The sequence below is a fragment of the Melanotaenia boesemani genome, chromosome 22 (genome assembly GCF_017639745.1).
Source record: "Melanotaenia boesemani isolate fMelBoe1 chromosome 22, fMelBoe1.pri, whole genome shotgun sequence".
Classification (NCBI taxonomy): Eukaryota; Metazoa; Chordata; class Actinopteri; order Atheriniformes; family Melanotaeniidae; genus Melanotaenia; species Melanotaenia boesemani.
The window spans coordinates 23,968,613-23,989,879 of NC_055703.1; the positions used below are offsets into that span (position 1 = coordinate 23,968,613).

The window sequence follows — 21,267 nt, forward strand, 5'->3', positions numbered from 1 at the left end:
TACCAGAGTGGACTTTCTTTTTGACTCGACTAAATATGTTAAATATTGTAATATATAAAATAATAATCTGAAACACTCTATTTTGTAGTTCGTTTAGCTATCTGGTTGTGATAGTAGACATCAGAATCAGAATCATCTTTATTATCATTGTTTCAACAACATTAATGAAGGAAAACCTAAAACTTACAACACAAATTAATATACAGGATTTTCCAGCATGACATTTCTAAATGTATTTTAATTCTAATATTTACCACATGATTGTGGAGAAGGAAATGTTAATTGTTGACGTAAAACATGTTTTTACAGCTGAACCTGGTAACAGAGACACATGTTCACTGTTGTGGTGTCTAAGCCTTTTATCTTGTGTTTTCATCTAAGATCTCTCTGGATTGCATGTCGTTGTTTAACATAACCACATGACCCCACCAAACCAGGTTTTGAGCTTTTGAGCACTTTGCTTGAATGAGACATTTATATAAAAACTGACAATCACTATGCAGGTTGAAAGTTTCCCTTTAAGGTTCAGTGTTGGATGCAGCTTCGTCTAGTATCTCATGTTGCAACAATCTAAATACAGTGGATTTTTTTTTGTTGTAATTTTTTTCCTTATTTAGAGACAATTTTGGTGTTATCTATTTGGGCTACTACGAGAGGAGCAATAAGGATGGTGTCTTCTGGACCAAATTGCTTATTTGCCTGCTTACAAATGATTAATTTAATGGTTAGAATATTAAATCAAATTATCCATGATGTATGCTGTGTGGATCTCTTTGAATTTTTTTGATTTTTTTAAAGGCATCACAGCTGTGGACGTATTCAGTTTAATTATAAAGGTGCTGGACTGTAGAAAGACAGTGTTGACACCGCCCCATAGTGGCAGCAGAGAGCAGCAAATAAAGTTGACCTCTGGAGTTCTAATGGGGCATGTCAGAGTAGATTCATACCGTTTAGCACTTTACCTGCAACTGGTTTTTTAACGTGACCCTTTTTGCCCTCCAGCTGAAGACACCTTCCTCTCCGCCATCATCAACTACACCAACAGCTCCACAGTCCACTTCAAACTCTCACCCACCTACGTGCTGTACATGGCCTGCCGCTACGTCATGTCGCAAGCTTACCGGCCCGACATTTCACCTTCAGAGAGGACACACAAAGTCATCGCCATCGTCAACAAGATGGTGAGCATGATGGAAGGAGTCATCCAGGTTAGTAACTCTCTCTTTTTTTTTTTTTTTTTTTCCTTTTTCAGGTTGAACAATCCCATCGTTTATTTAATTTCCACATGATAACAGTGTGTTCTGTTGAGTTTTGTTTGGTCCCTTCCCTCCATAACCTTGTTTTGGATTACATTTTAAAAGTTGATGCATCTTCATGCATTAACTCTTACTAACTACATTTGTAGTTGTAAGGTGTGCCTTTGCCTCCTGTGTATCAGTCTGTGCTGTTTGTTAATACACCTCAGTGTTAAATGCTTGTGGTGGGAAGGCTGTATATCCTGAACTTGTGCTTGCATAGAGCAGTTACTTCTGCCTGAAATACACAAACTCTGTAGTAGTAAGCCTTTCAAGTATATTTTTGCCTTGGTGAAATAGGCTCAGATTTGTTTTAGCTCCCAGGCAGCTTCTCATTGCCTTTAGCATGCAGGGAAGTTATGAAAGAAAACACAAACACACACTGTGGGTTAAAGACTTGATCTATTTCTGTCTGCAAGTAGCAGAATTTCACTTTATAGAGTTTCAGGAAAATCTCTTCACTGAGGAATGTAGGAATGTGAACTTTTTTCCTCAAAAAACTCCTAAACATGTGTTTAAGTTGTGTGTGGCAGCATTTTTAGTATTTATCTAAACCTTATTCATATGTTGAAGTTTCTGTAGGATGTAAAGCACTTGCTAAAGTACATGTGTAATGGATGTAAAAAAAACAAAACGTCTTTGCATCATCTGCAGCTACTTGCTACAGACAGTGTATCCAAATGTAAATGCATCATTTGAAGGGTTTGCTTGAAAGAAATGCATATATATACTTTTAAAACTGGTTGCACTATTGTTCGCTTATCTGGAGTTGGTTTAAAACTTCCTCTTTGTACCATTTATGTTGGATTTACACACACTTGGTGTGTGTGTAGTGTTCACCAGATTTGCTGTTAAATAATTAAGCTGACGAAATTTGTTTTTACCGTCTTGGTTTTACTTCTGACCTGTGTTTCTTTAATTTTTATGTACAGCACTTCGGTGTTGTTGCTCTATTAATATTGATGGTAATGTATGGCATGGGTCAAAAATCTTTATGATGATCTGACTGATTTAAATGGTCGTAACTGCATGTATCCAGGGAGATTAGTATTTTTCTCTAGCCAACGTTTAACCCGGTGAGGTCACAGACCTCCTTTTTCAAGGGTGTCCTGGCCAAACAAAGCACCTCCACAACCCACAAACAAGAGACAATCACAATTAAAAACATAGTTACAATAAAAACAGATTAAGTAAAACACTCTTAAGATATTCAGCTAATATAAAAAGGAACTGAAAGCAGTGACAGGTCGATGATTGACTCTCCACGTTTTTTCATATAGACATAAAATTTTTGGCCTTTTTTTTATTTATTTATTTGGTCTTGAGGTTCTGAAATGTTTGTTCGACTGCTTCAGATTCAGATATCGCTGGTCAGATCCAAGTCTGTGTGTAAACGTACTTAAATGATCGGATCTCAACACCTGATCTGTCCCATCTGATCAGTTACTCCACTTTCATTCTTCCTGCTGGTGAGAAACAGCCGTTATTGGCCATACAGATGGATAAAATGAAGGAGTTCTGCACAGTAACAATATTTGTCAAAGAGAAGTAATGAATATGTGATCTGATCACAAGCGTCACACATCTGGAGTCCCCCTCCAAAGCCAGATGTAAAATGTAGTGTAGTTATGATCAGATCAGCTGAGACAAGTATGTCAACATCCAAAGATACAGCTTAAGGTTTTTATTTGCAAATTGTATAAAAATGATGCAAAATCATGTTTATCTTCTGGGTTTCCTAAAGCCGTAAGTTGAACTTGCTAAGTTTTCTTTCCCAGATGTGGTTTCAGCTCACCTCCATCAGTTCATCAGCTTATTTCGTCGTTACGTCGTTAACCATGACCATGCGTGAGCCAGTGTTTTGTGTATCTGTGTGTGTGTTTACATAGCTGTGTCCATACTGTAGCTGTTGACGTGTTTTCTCTCTGTCCTGTAAATGTGTCCTCCTCCTCCTCCTCTTCCTCCTCTTCCTTCCATCCAGGAGATTCATGAAGGGGATCAGGTAGGATAGTACACCATGATACGGCTGCTAAAGACCCGTTTACCTTTTGTTACTTGCTCTTCTTCTCCAACTCTCTAACTCCTGGAGGTGGGCGATGTGAATAAAATTATGCTTAGTTTGGCTTTTATGACCATCACCTAAAACCCTGCAACATCATTTAATTCTACTTTCTGTTATTCAGGAGTAAAAGTTTTAAAAATATATATACAAATAGCTAGAAAAGTAACCTAAACATGTACAGTGAAAAGTCTTAGCTTAGCTTAGCAATGGTTTAGAGCAGGTTTTCATTCTAAATGATATTTTCTTCTGAGCCACATTTGTGTGATGAATAGGTTGCAGGCACAAGAAGACATCTTTTAATTAATGGGGCTTTTATATAGATTTATTTAACAATTAAAGGGGGAAAAAAAAGTCACTTTTGGAAAAAGTCTGTTGCATATTTGGACAGAAATATGCCAACTCCAATAACAGTGCAACACCATCTGTTGAAACATAAAAAAATGGCACTACTAAACATTTTCCACAGATTGCTTTGCTTATAAACACTAAATTCAGCACAAATATATTGTAAACAGGTAACTCTCCTTATTTAAACTGTAAACACCACATTGATGTCTGCTCTTGTATTAATAGTAAAAAAGTACAGATGACAAATTAAAGTGGAAAAAGATTGGTTAAGAGTGCTTCACGGTTTGGTCATGTAAAATCATATCGCCCAACCTTCTCAAGCCTCTACTCTCCTCTCCCTTCTCTCTTTTCTGTGCCTTTTTTTTTTTTACCAGCCCATCATTGTTGCTGCTGCTTCTTTTTCTCCATTCTAACAGAAATGTGAAACAAAGCAATAACAGTACGTCCTACCCACAGCTGGAAAACTAAGCAACAACAGCAACATCAACCTGACTAATTCCATTCAGCTTCCTGGACCTGCCTGGTACTAAAAACGAAAACCAAAAACTTAGGAAAACCCAAAGCAACCACCCCTGTCCATCGTTGCTTCGTCTTTAATTCTGGCATCCATTTTGTGTGACATCACGTCTTGCTTCTCCTTCTCGACAGTGTGGATGAGAGACAAGTCGCGTCCCTCTGACCTCCTCTGCTTTATTTGTCTGTTTGGTATTTCATTGAATTCATTCATTCATTGTTCAACCACCATCTGTGTCTGAAAGTGTCCTAAATGTTTTGTTTTGGATGCACTCTGCTCCATCTTGCATTCTCTGGCTGTTCTGAATGAAGGTTTTTTTTTTTTTTTTCTGATTTGTGCCTCGTTTTTCAAGGCAGGGATAGATGAGTGCAGGAATACGCGCTTCGCACGCTCCTGCCTCTCTGAGCGTCATGAATGTTAGCCAATCAGCTCCTCAGATGCTGAACTCTGTCCTCCACAGAGCTGCAGATTAAACTGTGGACAGTTAAAAATTCAGATCAGTTTCTCATATTTATACTTCACACATTCACACTGCAAACAGCCGGCTTTCTTTTTCAGCTTAGTCTGGAAAGTATGTATTTTGTACTCTTCTGGAGCTACAGTCAATAAAAAGAAGAGAATCCATATATTTTTATGGTTTTGAGGAGCACACTTTCCACCCTTCTGTTGTAGGGCAAATATTGAGCTAGAGCTACACTAGACAAGAAGAAACAAGAAGAAAAATCTAGCTTTGCACTTGTCTACGGTGGCAAAATCAGCTTCTGTTCTGTCAGAGTTAGGTTATATTTCTCAGACACATCAGAACTCTTGGCCAGAAAATAGTCCCCTTTTTAAATTTGTTAAATCCCAAAACCATACATTCTTATTTGATCTTGTGTACAGATTAAACAGAATATAACCTTTAAACCTCTCTTCAGACTGTCTTCATTTTCAATGCAAGATAAATTAGAAAACCCGAAGCCCCACCCTGAAAATACAGATTGTGAAAGTGTCATATGTGGGCTAGGGCTGTTTTGGAGGGAAGTAGCTCTCCAGCACTTTTAGCTCCTGGGGTGTGCTGTGGAACTACGTAGTGAGTGAATCCTCAAAAAGATGTTATTGTCAGGAGATATAGAGTTGCATCTAAAGTGAACTTTAGGGCAGTGGTGGGGAACCCTGGTCTTTGAGGGTCGCAGTTCCAGGAAGTTTTCTATGTATTCCTGCTCCAACACACCTGATTAAAATCAAATGGACCCAAAGGCCTATCAAGTTCTGCACAGTGACTCATTAATTTTAACTGAGGTCTTGGAGCAGGGAAATATTGAAAACTTGCAGGACCAAGGTTCCCCACCACTACTGCAGAGACTTGTCCTTTACACAGTGCCAAGCCATGACTGAAGGCTTAGTTCTTTTTTTAATTTTCAAGCTAAGCTACCTAGCCACTGGTTGTTGTTGTTTCATGCAATTAAAATAAATCAGCTTCAAATCAGCCATGGATAATCTCTTGTACGATGCAAACATCTGTCATCCTGCTGTAGCTCCCGTTTGTCAGTGCATGTTCTTGGTGCTTGCAGTGTGAATTCATTCAGGCTACGAATCAACAAAAAGAAACTAGTCAGTGCAGAAGTTCTTTTTCTGGTGAGCTGATGAATGGAGGGAAAAGGAGAGGTCACCTTTGTGTCAAACTGTTGAATATTCTTTAATAATTCATTGACCTGACAGTGATGACCACTCTTCTTCTCAACACCGGCTTGGCTTCAAGGGAGGGGTGGGCCGGGCACGAGTCTATCCCTGAAGTAACAGCTGCTCCTTTTGGCTGCCTCTCAAACAGAAAAACCTCAGTCTCCTTTACTTCTTTTTAACACCTTTTCCTCTTCTGCATCCTGCTCTTCTAACAATCTCCTCTCTATGTTCTTTGTCTCTGTGTGTGATTGGAACTTTACAGAAGCAGAAGAACATTGCAGGAGCTCTGGCTTTCTGGATGGCCAACGCCTCCGAGCTGCTCAACTTCATCAAGCAGGACCGAGACTTGAGTCGCATCACACTGGACGCCCAGGACATCCTTGCCCACCTGGTCCAGATGGCCTTCAAGTCAGTGTTTGCACAGATGTGGGGAGGAGCAGGAGTTAATTTGTGGGCTGTTTTAGAGTAAATCTCAACCTTATGGGGCAAAATGGTTGATGTAAAGTCTATGATTTGTACAAAATGTAAGATAATGTATGTAAGTACGATAGTAATATTTAGACAGGCCAGATTATTGACAATACAAGCTGGTGTGATACAGTGATTTATAAGATCCCGTCATTGAGTTACATTATTCTCTAAAGTTTGTACAAATATTAAGAAATTTGTGTTTGGTGTTTTTTCTTTGTTGTAACGACACTTCTTGGCAATAATTCTTACACCGTTGGAGAGCTGTTTATTTTTCCTTTGGGTGGAACCACATTTGTAAGGAAAGTGTGTTTGTGGGATGAGCAGCAGAGTTGAGAATGTGGGTTGAACCCATCACAAACTTGCCAGATCTTCTCTGCCAATGCCAAACATCTTATTCTGCTACTGACTCCTGTTTTGAGCTCCTGGTATACCAGGTGCTGACAGTGTCTGATTAGTTGCACATATTCACCTCTAATGCTCATCCCTCAAATGCATCTTCCTTACAAATGTGGCATCATTTTAGAAGAAAACAGACTTCCCAATGTTATAAGATAAATTTCTTTTTGTGCAAAGTTTATAATAAATGATGTAAATTGAGTCTTATTATTGCCCACTTTTGGGAAGGGTTTTATGTACAAAAGTCCATGGACTGGATGAGATGAAGTGTTGATGTTCTTGTCTTCACTGGAGCTGTAATGTGTGTTTTGCAGGTACCTGGTCCACTGTCTACAGGCTGATCTGAACAATTACATGCCTGCCTTCCTGGATGATCCCGAGGAGCATAATCCTCAGAGACCCAAGATAGGTAATGTGGAAAAGCATCACACAATCATGTTTGTAGCAATGGTACCAGATTAATTTTAGAATATGATTCTGTTTCTTTAGTCTGGTTTCAATTGTTTCATGCCATGTTAACGGCTAATCAAGACAAAGAGTCACTCTTATGCTTCTGTTTCTCCTTCCAGAGGACGTGTTGCACACGCTGACGGGCGCCATGTCGTTACTGCGTCGGTGTCGAGTCAACGCCGCCCTCACCATCCAGCTCTTCTCTCAGCTCTTCCACTTCATCAACATGTGGCTGTTTAACAAGCTGGTGACGGACACAGAGTCGGGGCTGTGCTGCCACTACTGGGGGGCCATCCTCCGGCAGCAGCTCAGCCACATCGAGGCCTGGGCGGAGAAGCAAGGCCTGGAGCTCGCCGCCGACTGCCACCTCAGTCGAATAGTGCAGGTGAGATTACTGCTGCTGCCTGCACCATGAGGTTTGTGGGTTCATGTGTATATAAAGCTACCTGTCGACTTGCTGGACTTCTGTTAAAGATACTTTCACTATTTAGTTTCTCCGTCTTTGTCATTTAAATTTCTTTAATTGTGGCTGAAGATTAAAACAGAACTACATAAAGATTTTTTCTTTTTGTGTTCCCCTTATAAACTGTCTAAAAAAAGTTGTTATGCACTAAGAGTTTAACCGTTTAATGACATGTGAATCATAGTTGATGCAGTTTCTGAGAGCTATTGCATTACATTATGGTAAAAACGTTGCTTAAAAGAAAACAATACTTGTCTCCCGGGTCCTGATAGATATTTATTTGCACTACAATAATTCTAATGTATCTCGTGGTAATAAACTGTACATACTGTATATGCAAATTACTATTTAAGTTTTTTGTTAAAAGGACAAATAAATTGAAAGAATTAGAATTTTCTGTGCATTATTACTTGAGCCAGGCATTAAGGGTTAAGTTTTTCTGGCTGCACTTTATATTACACGATTGAATATAATATATAGCAAAAAAAAAAAAATCTAGTATTCTTTCTGCAGACAAACCTGCTCATTTGGCTCATTGTAATGTTTTTATGTTTTTGTGTTTCCTCCAGGCCACCACCCTGCTGACGATGGACAAATACTCCATGCAGGATGTGCAGAACATCCACAACACCTGCTTCAAGCTCAACTCCCTGCAGCTCCACGCCCTCATGTCCAACTATCACTGTGCACCAGATGAGCCCTACATCCCTCCTGTAAGAAAAACACAAACATGCACAAAAGGGACAACTCAAACAGAGTTGTAGTTAAACTTTTTATAACCTCTGCTTTACTTAATGCAAACATTACTGATTTAGTTGGGTCGTTTTCTAGTGTTTTTAACCATCTTGATAGCCCTGTTTGCCCATCTATTGTGTGCTTGGTCTGTGTGTGTAGGAGCTGATAGACCACGTGGTTGCGGTGGCAGAAAACACAGCAGATGAGCTGGCAAGGAGTGATGGCAGGGAGGTACAGCTGGAGGAGGATCCAGACCTTCAGCTGCCCTTCCTTCTTCCTGAAGACGGCTATTCATGCGACGTGGTGCGCAACCTCCCCAACGGCCTGCAGGACTTCCTGGAGCCACTCCTGCAGAGAGGTGAAGTTAAACTAATATACTCTTTGATTCATAACAATTTGATGTTATGTAGCACTTGATTGAGAAGATAACTAGCAAAATAATCAGTAACATTCTTTTGTTTTTCCTCTGGTAGGTTTTTGTAGGCTAGTGCCACACCCACGCTCACCTGGTACTTGGACTGTCCACTTTGAAGGAGCTGACTGCGACACCCACTTCTCTGCTACCGACACCTCTGAAGTGGTAAGACCCTCCCTCACAACATTTTGTTTTTGTTTGTGAAGTCGTCTTTGAAAGCAGCAGGACATTCTGGGTAAAACTGGAGTGAGGACTCTTCAAGATAAGCGATTCTGACTCACGGGGGCCGTGTACAGTAGATCCGACAGCTAAGACGGCAGAAAACAAAACACAAGCTCCTGCAGCCACAAAGTGTCCAGATGTGTCATTGCAGCAGAGAAACTTCAGGAGACTCATCATTTTTTTTCCTCAGCATTCATGTTGCAGTTGATCTCTAATGGGAGCTTCTTTAAGTGGTTCATGTCTATCACAAGTTTCCCCTGAAATCTTTTTTATATATATATATATATATATATATATATATATATATATATATATATATATATATATTTAGATATATTGAAATGAAACCTTACTGGCCAGAGGTGATGGTAGGTGAGGGTAACTTTTAACAGAATAACATCATTAACTTATTGAGTCAAAACTTTATTTAAAATTAATGGAGTCACCATGACATCACTTTTTCTTTCGTTTCATTGGTTTTGGGAGAGAAAAGTGGCGTGCAGGCTATGAATCTGGCTGGGAGTTACTTCCTGCGTCGTCATTGATCAGTGGCTATAACACTCGTCACTCAGTGCAGTCTGGACCTTAATTGTACTTCACTTCAGCACATAACAGTTTAAACATGTGAGAGGATCCCGGTGTTCATTTCTTCTGTGCTGAAAAAAATCACACTGGATTTGCAGGATTTCAAAGTTCTCGTCTAAAAAAGGCAAAATTCCTGAACAGACATTGAGCCGTAGACAATTTGACGACTCGGCTGACATAGTTTGACTATTTTTAGAAAAGTGTAAACCTGGAAGTTGCTTTGATTTGATTCCAGAGGTCTGTGTGTATGAGTGTGTGTGTGTGTGTGTGTGTGTGTGTGTGTGGTCTCCTAGTTTAAAAGCAGTGATTACAGTAACAACAGGAGGAGCTATTTATTTTTTCAGAGGGCACACATCAACACACACACATGCACAATTTAATCAACACCAATCACTCTGGAGAAGTTAGTGAGCATGAAGCAGTAAATGATAGACTTCTTTACATCACACACAAACACACACACACACAGCCACTTCCTCTGTAATTGGTCTGTTTATCCCAGCTCTACTATTTCATGACTGTAGCATCGACATAATGCAGGCGTCTCTCATGCACACACACACACTTTAGACTGTAGGATTAAAACCTGGATTGTCTGGAGTTCCTCCTGGACCATCATTACAAATGTAGTTGTGTTCTTAATCCATTTCATGGTGGTGGATTAGAACTAAACACTGGAATTTTAAATGTACAAGCAAAACAAACACAAATCCTTCTCATCCACACTGCTGCGAACACATTGGGAACTTTTCATTTTTTTGGCTGGATGGAAATTTTTCTAGAACAAAAGGGTAAAACAAGCTGCCTGGGTGCAGAGGCTTAGCATGAAGGTATTTGTCTGTGTTTACAGACGTAGAGCAACACCCTTTAGCCTGTGCCAGTGAAGACACTTTGGTTTTTCTTTTATGTAGTCTACTACATGTTTAGTCTGTTTTATCTGACCTCATCAATGGCTCATTTCAGAGCTGAATGGTTCAAGTTAGTGACGTCTTTGTCAACCCTCATTTAAGTCCTGTTTTTTAATATTTATCTTTCATGCAGTAGCAGTCTTGAATAAGTCTTTAATCAAGTTACAATTTGTTTTGGAGCCAAGTGGTAGTTTGTTTTTTATTCTTTTTCAAATGTAGATGTTTCAGAACAACATAACAGCTCCCTACTCTTATGACATAATCCATCAGCACTCAAATAACAGCTTAGATGAAAAAGGCAACAAGAACAGACACATTTTGACCACTGGTTTTCCTCAATATATGAGTCATTTGTGGGTGTGACTATTTTTATCTACAGGGGATTAAATGTAAGCTGATACACAATATATAATCAACAAGATAAACTCACTTCAGGCAGCCATTAAATAATGACACAATTGCATGTACGTCACAAAAAATAACACGTAAACCAGGGATCCTCAATCACGGTTTTTGAGAGCCAGTATCCTGCAGGTTTTAGAAATTTACCTGCTGCAACACACCTGACTCAAAACAATGAGTAATTAGCAGACTTGTGCAGAGGTTCCCAAGCTCTGCACAAGTCTGAGTCAAGTGTGTTGCAGCAGGGAAACTTCTGAAAACCTGCAGGACACCAGCCCTCGAGGACCAGGATTGAGGACCCCCTTTTTAAACATTTCACAACAATCAAAACATCAGATGGTGACCTGCTGAACTAGTCCAAATGAAAAATGAGCCAAAGCAGTTTATTCTGATCATAACAGGTACACATGCTCACCCATCATGACAGTTACGTTAGGAAAGCAGAATCAATAACATCTAAGCTGAACAAAAACGGCCCAAGTCTCTTATTTCTTTCACTTTTAATGGTGAATCTGAAGATCCTTTACCGTCTGCCGGGCGATAAGAAGTGATGACGAGCGGCGGAAAAGGAGTTGGTTGGAAGTCCATTGGAAGTCCTAACATATAAGGACAATTAGTTGGATTAGAACATAACTTCGCTATAACGGCTAAAAAAAAATCACGTCTGCAGAAGCTGTTTGAGGAATCAAACAGGCCAAACATCAACATTATTTATCAGGTTAGAACATTTTCTAAGTTTATCGGCAAACCAACTGTGATTTGTTTCTTGTCCCTCATGTGTTTTAAAGTGGCGTTCTCGCTGAACAAGCGGTTAGATCCCAGCAGGTCACCCGGCTGATGCCCCAGCTGATCGGCAGGTTTAAATGGAGTGAAAAATCCACCCACCCGGGTTGCCCCGGGCAATAAATGGCGCGGACTTAGTAACTTGTGTTGATGTTTTGTTTTGTTCTGGTTTTACCCACAGATAGCTCTTAATAAAATTCTCTCTCTTACACACACACACACACACACACTCTCCATCTGCATTAACCCAGTAGTGGTACAAATTCAACAACACTGAAATGTACCCAACAGGATGACTGTCATTTAGCTCTTACATGAGCTGGGTTATGATATTTTTCCTGATATGGGAATGTCTGCAGCTCTGTCTTTGTTTCTCCGTCTCTCCCCACCCAGCCACCCAGTTCTCCTCCATAAGCTCTGGTGTGTATATGCCTGTGTGTATATGTGTGTCTGGGTAGCCATGATGTGGTTTTTCATTCTTGACTTCATTCCAACAACCACAGGTTCCTCTGTGGTCTCCCCCTTTCCCCTGCATCCCTCCTTCATTCCTTCCCTCCCTTTTCCCATCCCTCCCTCTTTTCACTCCACGGTCTCATTTCCCTCCATGTTTCAGAGGCAGACGGACATTTACTCCATCTTCCTCACGCTCTTAACACATTCATTTCAGAAACATCATCCTCAATTACAGTTTGTCCCTTTTGTCCATCTTTATTTTCAGCCAATGAGGAAAGAGCCAGAGGTTGTCACGGTAACCCTGAAGAAGCACAACGGCATGGGCCTCAGCATCGTGGCTGCCAAGGTAGGAAATGCCACCTGAAAGTGCGTGTATGTGCTTCTGTTCACAAGCGAAATCTGAAATTTGTCTGATCTGGGATCATTTGAGTTGGAAGGAAAACATCTTTATTTTAAAACAAAGTCCAAAACTTTACAAGTAAGAAAAAACATGAATTTGATTGGAAATCCAAAAATAACTTGAATGCTTTTAGTCTGTTTGCAGAGATGGAGTGTGTTTGGTGTGTGTTGGTGTGTGTTGGTGTGTGTTGGGCTGACTGACACTGTGCTGACAGAACAGGCTGCTCTTTTTAAACAGACTGCTTTCACTGTTGAGTCTGACAGCAGAGCAGAGACTAAACAGTGGCATTAAAACGAAACTTCTGGATGGGCCCTGGACAAAAACCCGAGCTGTTTAGTTAGCTATTGTTTAGGCATGGACGTGAGGTGGGGGCTCATCTGGCTGGACCACCGTCTGCCTGTGGGGTGTACTTGTATACACACCTCTGATTTACTAAAGGAACTCATAAATCACTTTGTTCCGGTTTTAGTGTTCAGGTTCAACTGAAATAGTTTTTGCTGCTTAAAAGATAATAGAATAAGATTTTTTAATTTCAGAATGGATACTTTTTAGACACTTTAGTGTGTTGTACTTAATAGGTTAAACTTCACCTTCTATGCGGATAACAGATGAGCAGCGACATCTTCTGTGTGAAATCAGTGTTGGTCAACATAAGCATCCTCTATAAAGATAATAACTATAATGATAATGTGACTTCTGACAGTCTGACTCATTGATGGTGACTACTTGAAATAAGCTCTCTGCTAATTCAGGTAGCATTCTGGTTTACCAGGTAAAACACTTTGTTGGAGGTGTTTTTGAATTTCTGCTTTGTGACAACATTTGAGAGGATGCTTTTGCTTGTTTAGCCACCGGTTTCGCCATACCATTATTTTCTATTGGTACCATCAATGCTTACTGAGTTTGGTTCTGACAGACATTATTTACTAGTTTGAAGAAAACTTAGCAATTATATAAAATTTTCACACTTTTTACAGATATTTAAGATACAAGAGAGCAGACATGTAGTGGTATTTTGAAGTGGTTTTAGCATTGGCTGCGAGTGTGGATTATTGAGGAAATTATTGCTTCATTGTCAGAATGGTGGCATCAAACAGCTCAGTTTGATTATTTTTAGCCAAATAATATATATTATAGATGCAACCCTTCTCCAGTACACCTGAATCAAATGGCTTAATTGGAACTGTGTCTGGACTTAGTGACATCTAGTGGTGAAGTTGCAAACTGCAAACAGTTGATAGAGAAATGGAAGTTGACACCACATTGTATTCTGATTAATCTGAGGGTCTTTTGCATGCATGAGTTCTGATGTAAATATGGTGAAACCTCTGAAATTATTTTAACCCATTTCTACTCCTTTATAAACATATGGTAACCTCAGCTGTCCACGGCATGAAAAAAAAATGTGGTGAGTTTCCAGAATACATGACATCAATATTGTCTTTACTTTAAGATGTATAAGATAAGAAGAAATGTCATAAACAGAAAAGGTCAAGAAGAGAAAGTCCCATAAATCCTGGAGTATAATGAACCATCATCATCCAACCCAGTAATAACTCTATCATCATCTTCCAGTTTCATACATTAGACTATTCATCAGCTGACTCATCCTGCGTGTTCAGCAGTGAAAGAGATCATTAGTCTACATCCTACCACTAACATTACAAGTCAGCACAGAGAACGCAGGATATTTGTATCTTCATGTGGCCTAGATTTTCATTTAAAATGGCAACAGGAAGCACAGCACAGGTGGTCGTTCTCTGAATTTATGTAGCTCGGCATTAAAGCCTTCAATGAAATTTATATTTAGTGTTAAGTCTGTGATGTGAAGCTTTTTAATCACTACAATTTGATACGAAAAGACCAGTAGATTCAGCTCCCCGTACAAAACATTAAGGCTCTTCTGTCTTTCGAGTAGATTGAGTTTCCTGCTTGAGTTAAGAGGTTTCCTGTGTGTGTGTGTGTGCGCGTGTGTGTATGTGTATGTTGGGGGGGGTGTACTGAGACCTCCTTGCTGTTGTTCATTTTCAAATCTGTGTGAATGTATAAGAGGCAGGCGGAGAAACGTGTGAGTGGGAGGAGAAAAGCAGGTAGAGCAAATTTTGTCAAACAGCTGCTTGAATTCTCGATAAAATAGGCTGAGCTCTGCCCTGTTATATAACTGTGTGTGTGCGTGTGTGTGTGTGTGTTATTTGCCTGTGGAGCTGCAGCAGCGCTCCACCTCAGTCTGTCCAGCCGGCGTCCCAGCAGATACTTCACCTCTGGATCGCTGCCTGAATTTACTGTTCTTTGACAAACAGGCTGCAATTAGCAACATGTGGAGGAATTCTGCAGCGCCACGGAACATTTAAGGAATTTACTTCATTTTTGTTACATCTACTGGACTTAACGTGACTTTTTGAGTTAATAACTTCTTGTTTTTGTATTATTTTTCAGTGCTTTTGATATTTTTTTGTTTCTTTTCTCTTAACGTTTTAAAATGACCATGTATGAACATCCAGAACTTTTTTGCCGCACATGTTGGGAACCAGAGCTCTTCTTTATCCCACGTCTCCATCCATAAATAGTGATTTTAAACGTAGAAGCACAGCTGAATGGATTTCCTCCAGCCGGTGGTGTAATTTGGAGGCTTTGGACTTGTCGGTTCATGTTAGGCTGGGTTGAAACACTCTCTGGGATAAAAGCAGGTGTGAACAGTTTGTGTCCCCCCTCCAGTCTGGACATTTCAGTGTGAGCTGGTTTGGAAAGACGCTGACAAGCAACTACAACATGTGGTTTTCTGTGGTGGGCAGAAGAGACCAGGTAACAGCACTTTGTTTTTTGTGGAAAATGGAAAGGGAAAAAAAATGGGGAAAAAAAGCTTCTTGTTGGTAATTTTAGGTGTTGAAAGTAGAAAAGTGAAAGTACTAGTGCACATGCTAAGGGGGTGTGTGTTTTCCATAGTAATGTCCTGACAGATGGGATGACTTTAAAAGCTTTTTTTGTGTGTGAAAATACTGACTTTAACAAGACACACATGCTCCTCGCAGATGTTTTATTTATGGATTTACCTCCTTTGGAGTGATGGCCTTCTGGTTGGTCACTTTTCACTGTTTACTCTCAGGGCTGTTCTGATAAATGGTTAAACCAAAGTACACAAAAGACACAGATACTAAGTTAGGATGTGTTCATCAGCCTGAAGCAACTCCATGATGTGGTTAATTCTGTTTTATTAAAAACCATGACTCTTCTACTCTGTGCTGCTTTAGAACTTATTGTATAATTAGCAGATATTAACCTGGATCTTTTGATGTTTGGCTTTAGATGGGATTAAAATTATTTAATTAGACACAGAAACCTGCCTAAATCCCAGCTGTTTGGTTGTTCTCCTGCCCGATGTGGGCTAGATATTCACTGCTCGTAAAGTAATAACTGAAACATCTGGCTACTGTTTCAGAGCTGTTTGAACTTAAAAGTGCTCACAGTTGTGGAGCTTCAGTTTAAAGAGTAATACCAAACAATCCCTCAGCTCAGATACCTGACATTCATGTTGTGAAGCACCTTGTTGTCTCCCTGGAGCAAATCAGTCTGATTTATATATTTATAAACCTACGACATCAGTCCAACCCGCATGTGTGTTTCACGGTGCTGTGGTTGTCTTCCCTCTGGATAGCTACCAGATGGAGTCAAGAAAACTTACAGCTGCTTCCTCCTCCGCCGCCGATTATTCTTACTCATTTATCAGTTGCTGTAAAGAGCCAAACATTTTCTGTGTACAGATTTACAACAATTAAAAAGGGTCTGATGTGTTTCATGCCAAACCTCATTCAGAAATCTGGTTGTTTACTCTATCTGTGTGCATGGAAGTTGTTTACACTAAAAATTGTTTAAGAAGTTAATAAAAAAAAAAAGAAGGGGATACATATAATCTTATAAATAAAATTGCTAGTAGGAGATATTTGATGGTGCTGAACTTTTACTGTCTGGTGTGTCATCTGTGTGGTCATTAGGAGATTATAATCCACAGTTTGGGCAAGTTTTTTTTCTCTGTGGAAAGAATTGAGCTCAAAGAGCAGCATTTGGTGTGTTTGTTGTTTCCACAGTGTGTTTGAAGTGTGTGCCGGTGTGTTTGTTTGTTAGCTGATAGAGCTGTGCTAGTGGTAAAACAATAGCATGAGAGCATTCCCCCCTGTGAGGGCTGGAACAATGAGAGGATGTACCGCACACATGTTTGCTTTCCTGTAAAACTGCAGGCTTGAGGTGTTTACGAGGTGCATGGAGGAGAGCGTTTGTCCACTTGTTGTAAAGTCTGTGTTCAACTTCACCAGGTTTCCGTGCATTTGTTCTCACTGTGGCAAGTATTGGTCCAATTTAATTTTAGTTGCAAGTAACTTCGTGTTTTTTTTTTTTAAACCAAGAATGCCAAGAACAGCTTTGCATATGCATATCAACAAACGTTTGCATCTGTAGGAGAACAAAAGTACAAAGCAGACCACCCAACCTGACTGTACAGTGTATTATGATGAGTAAGGGTAAAAGGTTTGTGATGGACCACAGTGGACCTGGGTAGGCTGTATCTACTGTAACTGTGTAGGCATTGTGTGCATGTAAACTTAATCTTCATAATCCAGTAAAAACATCAAAATTATAGCAACAAGTTAATTGGCCTGAAAGAAAAGGTGAGGCTTGATTCTGAAGAAAAAAAAAGGTTTCAACCCTTTTCCCCCTCATCTCTTGCTGGTTCTGGTTCAGAAAGTATCTGCTTCTTGTCTTTCACCAACTCCAAGCCATGGCTGGTCATCCAGGACAGGAATTAAATTATCTGAACAGTTTTTTTTTTTTTGTTTGTTTTCATTGCTCGCATCAGTGAACGTTAACAGAAGCTGAAGCTGTTCAGCCATCTTCAGTGACATGAAGAGTTTGTCTATTTTGGTTGTCGTTTCTCCACTGCTTGTTTCTACCTTACACATTGTGGGCTTTTATTCTCCATGACTCTGAAAATCATCCAAATCTGAAGGATGCATCATTGCTTTTGTTTTCTATGTCCAGATGTCTTACGGAGTAAACTTCAGCAATTTCCATTTGGATAAACGAGATGTCCACTAGTAATAAATATACTGTATAAAGTTGACATCATGTTTTTGATTCAGACTTTAAAGTGCTTCTTTTCAGCGGCTTGTTGTAGAACGATGACTCTGATAAACTGTTTTTTACCTTCTGCTGACTCTGACATCAGTGCTGCTGTGTCTGGAGCAACAGCAGTCCTAGAAGTATATCTTGTTCCGTTAAACCACTAAACTACACTCCCTTATTCATCAGAAACAGCACATAGTGTTCGTCAACACTTATTTCAAAGAAAATGAGTATAACTGGTTTGTTGAGAGGAATGACTAAAACAAGTCTGAACTGTATGGCCGCCATCTCAGCTGATAGTGGTGGGAATAACTTGTCAATGAGCAGAAACAGAGCTCTTTATTTTTAGTGCCGCCTTCTGGATGTGATCCTCCTTTGCTTTGAGTTTGTTTTATTTTTGATAAAAAAGGGTTGACAGAGGAAGTGTGCTGCTGATTATATTGGTACATTGCTTATTGAATTAATTTTCTCTGAGCCTTAAAAACATCTTTTAACTTAGACTGAAACTTGTTTTCAAACTGGTAGGACCAGAAACACAACACAGGAGTCGCTTGTTTTCATGATCACATATTCAGATTTGGGCGCAGCTTCATGCAAAAAAAAAAAGTAGCAGAACTTAAAATAGATTGAGATTTACATGTGTTTGCAAACATTTCCTCCTTGACAGCTGCAACAAAACTATAATGAGTGAGTCATATGGATACCAGTCAGTTGGAGGTTGAAGAAAAGGAGTCAAATCAGCTGAAATGCTAGAACGTACCTGTTTGGGTGTACGGGCCGTCAAACACTGCCAGCCTCTAAATTGCTTCTTATGGATTAGTGGTTTTATAACCTCAGAAAGGCAGCAGAAAGCAGGTTGACATGCTTTGACATTGCAAGCTGTTATTTTGGTGTGTGTCCAGCCTGCATTAGCAGCAGTTTCTGTCAGCTGTAAATCAAGCGTGCGTGATTCTGTGGGGCTGATGTAGATGCCAGTTTCTCAGTGAGTCAGCCGCAGAAAAGCTGAGGAGAAACAAACATCACTGAGTGTTATCTCTAGGAAAACACTGGAGGATCTACTGTTTTGTTTTATTCGTTTTATTTATTTTCAAAATCTAGGTTAATTTAGTCGTGTGGACATCGTCTTCTTGACTCTACAGATCACATTTTCCACTTGGTCCATGTTATTGCACACTGTCATCTGACCAAACTGACACAAATTTTATTAATTTTGACTTTTTTTTTACCAACATCAAAACTCACTAAATTGAAATAATATGAACAGATTTATAAATGTTTAAAATTTTCTTTAGATACAGCCCATCATGCTGCATAATAGCCATTTAAAGTAGCACTGTGCAACTTTCTGACTTTAAGCTTTGCGACTCATTTGATGGCACAGGGTTGACGTCAGAACTCAAAAACCATCGGAAGTGATCTCTGAACTCTGTACTGCCCTCTAGTGGATCTTTACTAACATACCATACCAACATAACTAACACAGGAACATGTGGGCAGTGATGTTTGAGAATGTTTGAAAGCGACTTGCCTATTTACGTAGAGAGAGCATAAATCAGCTTTAAGGTGATGCAGTATGTCTCAGACCCTGTATGTGATCTCAAATGTCCAGGTGGTAACAGATTTTTAACTTACTGGTGCTTAAAGTGCAGCATGTAGGAAAATTAAGTCAATTACAGAAAAATTTAATACATCCTTAAAAATAGTTTTTCTATTGGTATCTAATCACTTTACTTAAATAACTTATGTTTTAATTCTCTTATAATGAGACATTATAGCTACCTGTCGTGGGTCCACATAGATGGCGGCTGCCATATTTGTGCCACCATTTTTACTAAGGTGTTTCTGAGTGGACCTCTGAGCTTTTAAACTGCAGGGCTAGCATTGTTTGATAAGTGATATAGAGCATTGTTTGGGATAAGTAGCACCTTAAAAGGACCATAGAAGACGGCTGAACACATGCACAATGTTAAGTAGTTACCTGTGGGTCAGCCATCACTGCATCTGGATCCACTCACAGATGTAAACATCTTTAGGTCTGGAAGATTTTTGGCCACTGACAGCCACCATACATTCACAGCTGTGCTTGTACATTTAACGTCCCTGTAATTCTCATCTTTACCACCAGGTGTCAGTAATTCTTACATATTGTACGTTTAAGCTTGGTTCTACATATTGTTTAATTTAGTGTTGTCTATGCGAACCTTTGTTTTTGTATTTATAGTGACAATAAAAAGTCATGCAGCATTACTGGATTCACTTGCATTACCAATTTAGTACACTGTGTCTAAAATTAAAACATTAATAAAAAAGAAACAATAATGCTAAAATAATCTAATTGACTTGATTAATTAATGCAGGTCTGTAATATTTTCTAATACTAGTTTAAGTGAAAAGACTGATCTGTCACGATGCAGCGATGGAATTTGCATCATGGCCACGGTGGGAAGAAGATTTGAAGAAACTGTCTCCTTTCAGCCGTTCTGCCAGCTTTGATTTGTTGTTTGTTGTTTTTTAAAGAACCAAAGTCATGCAGAAAACCACACAGCAAAGCTCCTTTGGGTAGCAGTATTCTGTAAACAGAAGATTTATCCTGTTTCATTACACCTGACAGTGGTTTCAGTGTTTTCCAGAGAAAGATGCTTCTATATGTCACTGAATGTCACTTTTTGTGACCAGTAGCACATCTGGTTTTACTTGAAAACACACCCCAACGTCAGCTACCATCGTTATGGCTTCATTACTGCAACATACCTGCTGTCTATGCATGCATGTGCAGTTTTGAACTTGCCTACGTCTGCTGTTGCATGTGTATGCAAAGCAAAAAGTCATAATTTACGTTGGTCAGTACAGAGAAATACTATTACTGAACGTAGAAACGCTTACCTGCTTCCACATCAACACACTAGTAAAGGGGGGGTGGTGTCCTCCGTCGTGCTCTGACCCACAATCAGCAGCTAAACCATTTTGTTGCGTGAAGATTTTGACAGTAAATGTTTTCCTGCAACAGAAAACATTTACATGAAAACATGTTATTTTTAAATAACAGAGCTTTGTGCTGCCATTCACATGAATGAAACACATTCTTGGTGGCAATTTTTCATTCATATGTTCGTTGATTGTGGATGGCAGCCTCTTATTTAGGCCTTTTTAAAACATTTTATCCATATTTGACAGTGATATGACTTTCAAAGTAAATCAGCAACTGTGTTTTTCATTTACCATTTCTTACATTTTTCTCATCATTCACAATTCTCCCAGTTTCTTCAGTACAAACAAACCATCAAGCTTTTTAAATGGTTTGTGGCAGTTTCAGCTCTCTATGTGTGTGTGTGTGTGTGTGCGCATGTGAAATAATGAGGTTGGCTTCATGCAGGCAAGAATTCCTGCTGGTGACACGAAAAACACTGAATCACTTTGACTGTTTATGTCTGTTGTATGTTGCAGAGAGCAGTAAAGAGCCTCTGTTTCAGCTTCATGCACTTAGCCAGACTGAGGACCGGGGCCCCAAAACAGGCTCCAGAGACACTTGTGGAAATCCCCCCCATCTCTCCAGGGGGGCTGTTAAGGGACTTTTTGCTGGTTAGTGAGTTC

General features: G+C 39.6%; 1 protein-coding gene across 9 annotated transcripts in view; it reads left to right on the plus strand.

Annotated features, from left to right (window-relative positions):
* Positions 1 to 21,267, plus strand: part of afdna (afadin, adherens junction formation factor a) — a 109,094-nt gene that overhangs the window by 59,318 nt on the left and 28,509 nt on the right. For 6 of the 9 annotated variants that reach the window (XM_041975298.1, XM_041975301.1, XM_041975299.1 and 3 more), the window contains 9 exons: positions 1,003 to 1,208; positions 3,277 to 3,297; positions 6,144 to 6,289; positions 7,063 to 7,157; positions 7,318 to 7,583; positions 8,231 to 8,374; positions 8,556 to 8,754; positions 8,870 to 8,976; positions 12,430 to 12,510. In XM_041975298.1, the coding sequence (XP_041831232.1) occupies positions 1,003 to 1,208; positions 3,277 to 3,297; positions 6,144 to 6,289; positions 7,063 to 7,157; positions 7,318 to 7,583; positions 8,231 to 8,374; positions 8,556 to 8,754; positions 8,870 to 8,976; positions 12,430 to 12,510 (1,265 nt within the window). The remainder of the gene's footprint in view (positions 1 to 1,002; positions 1,209 to 3,276; positions 3,298 to 6,143; positions 6,290 to 7,062; positions 7,158 to 7,317; positions 7,584 to 8,230; positions 8,375 to 8,555; positions 8,755 to 8,869; positions 8,977 to 12,429; positions 12,511 to 21,267) is intronic. The other 3 variants (XM_041975300.1, XM_041975308.1, XM_041975307.1) reach the window with 1 other exon arrangement.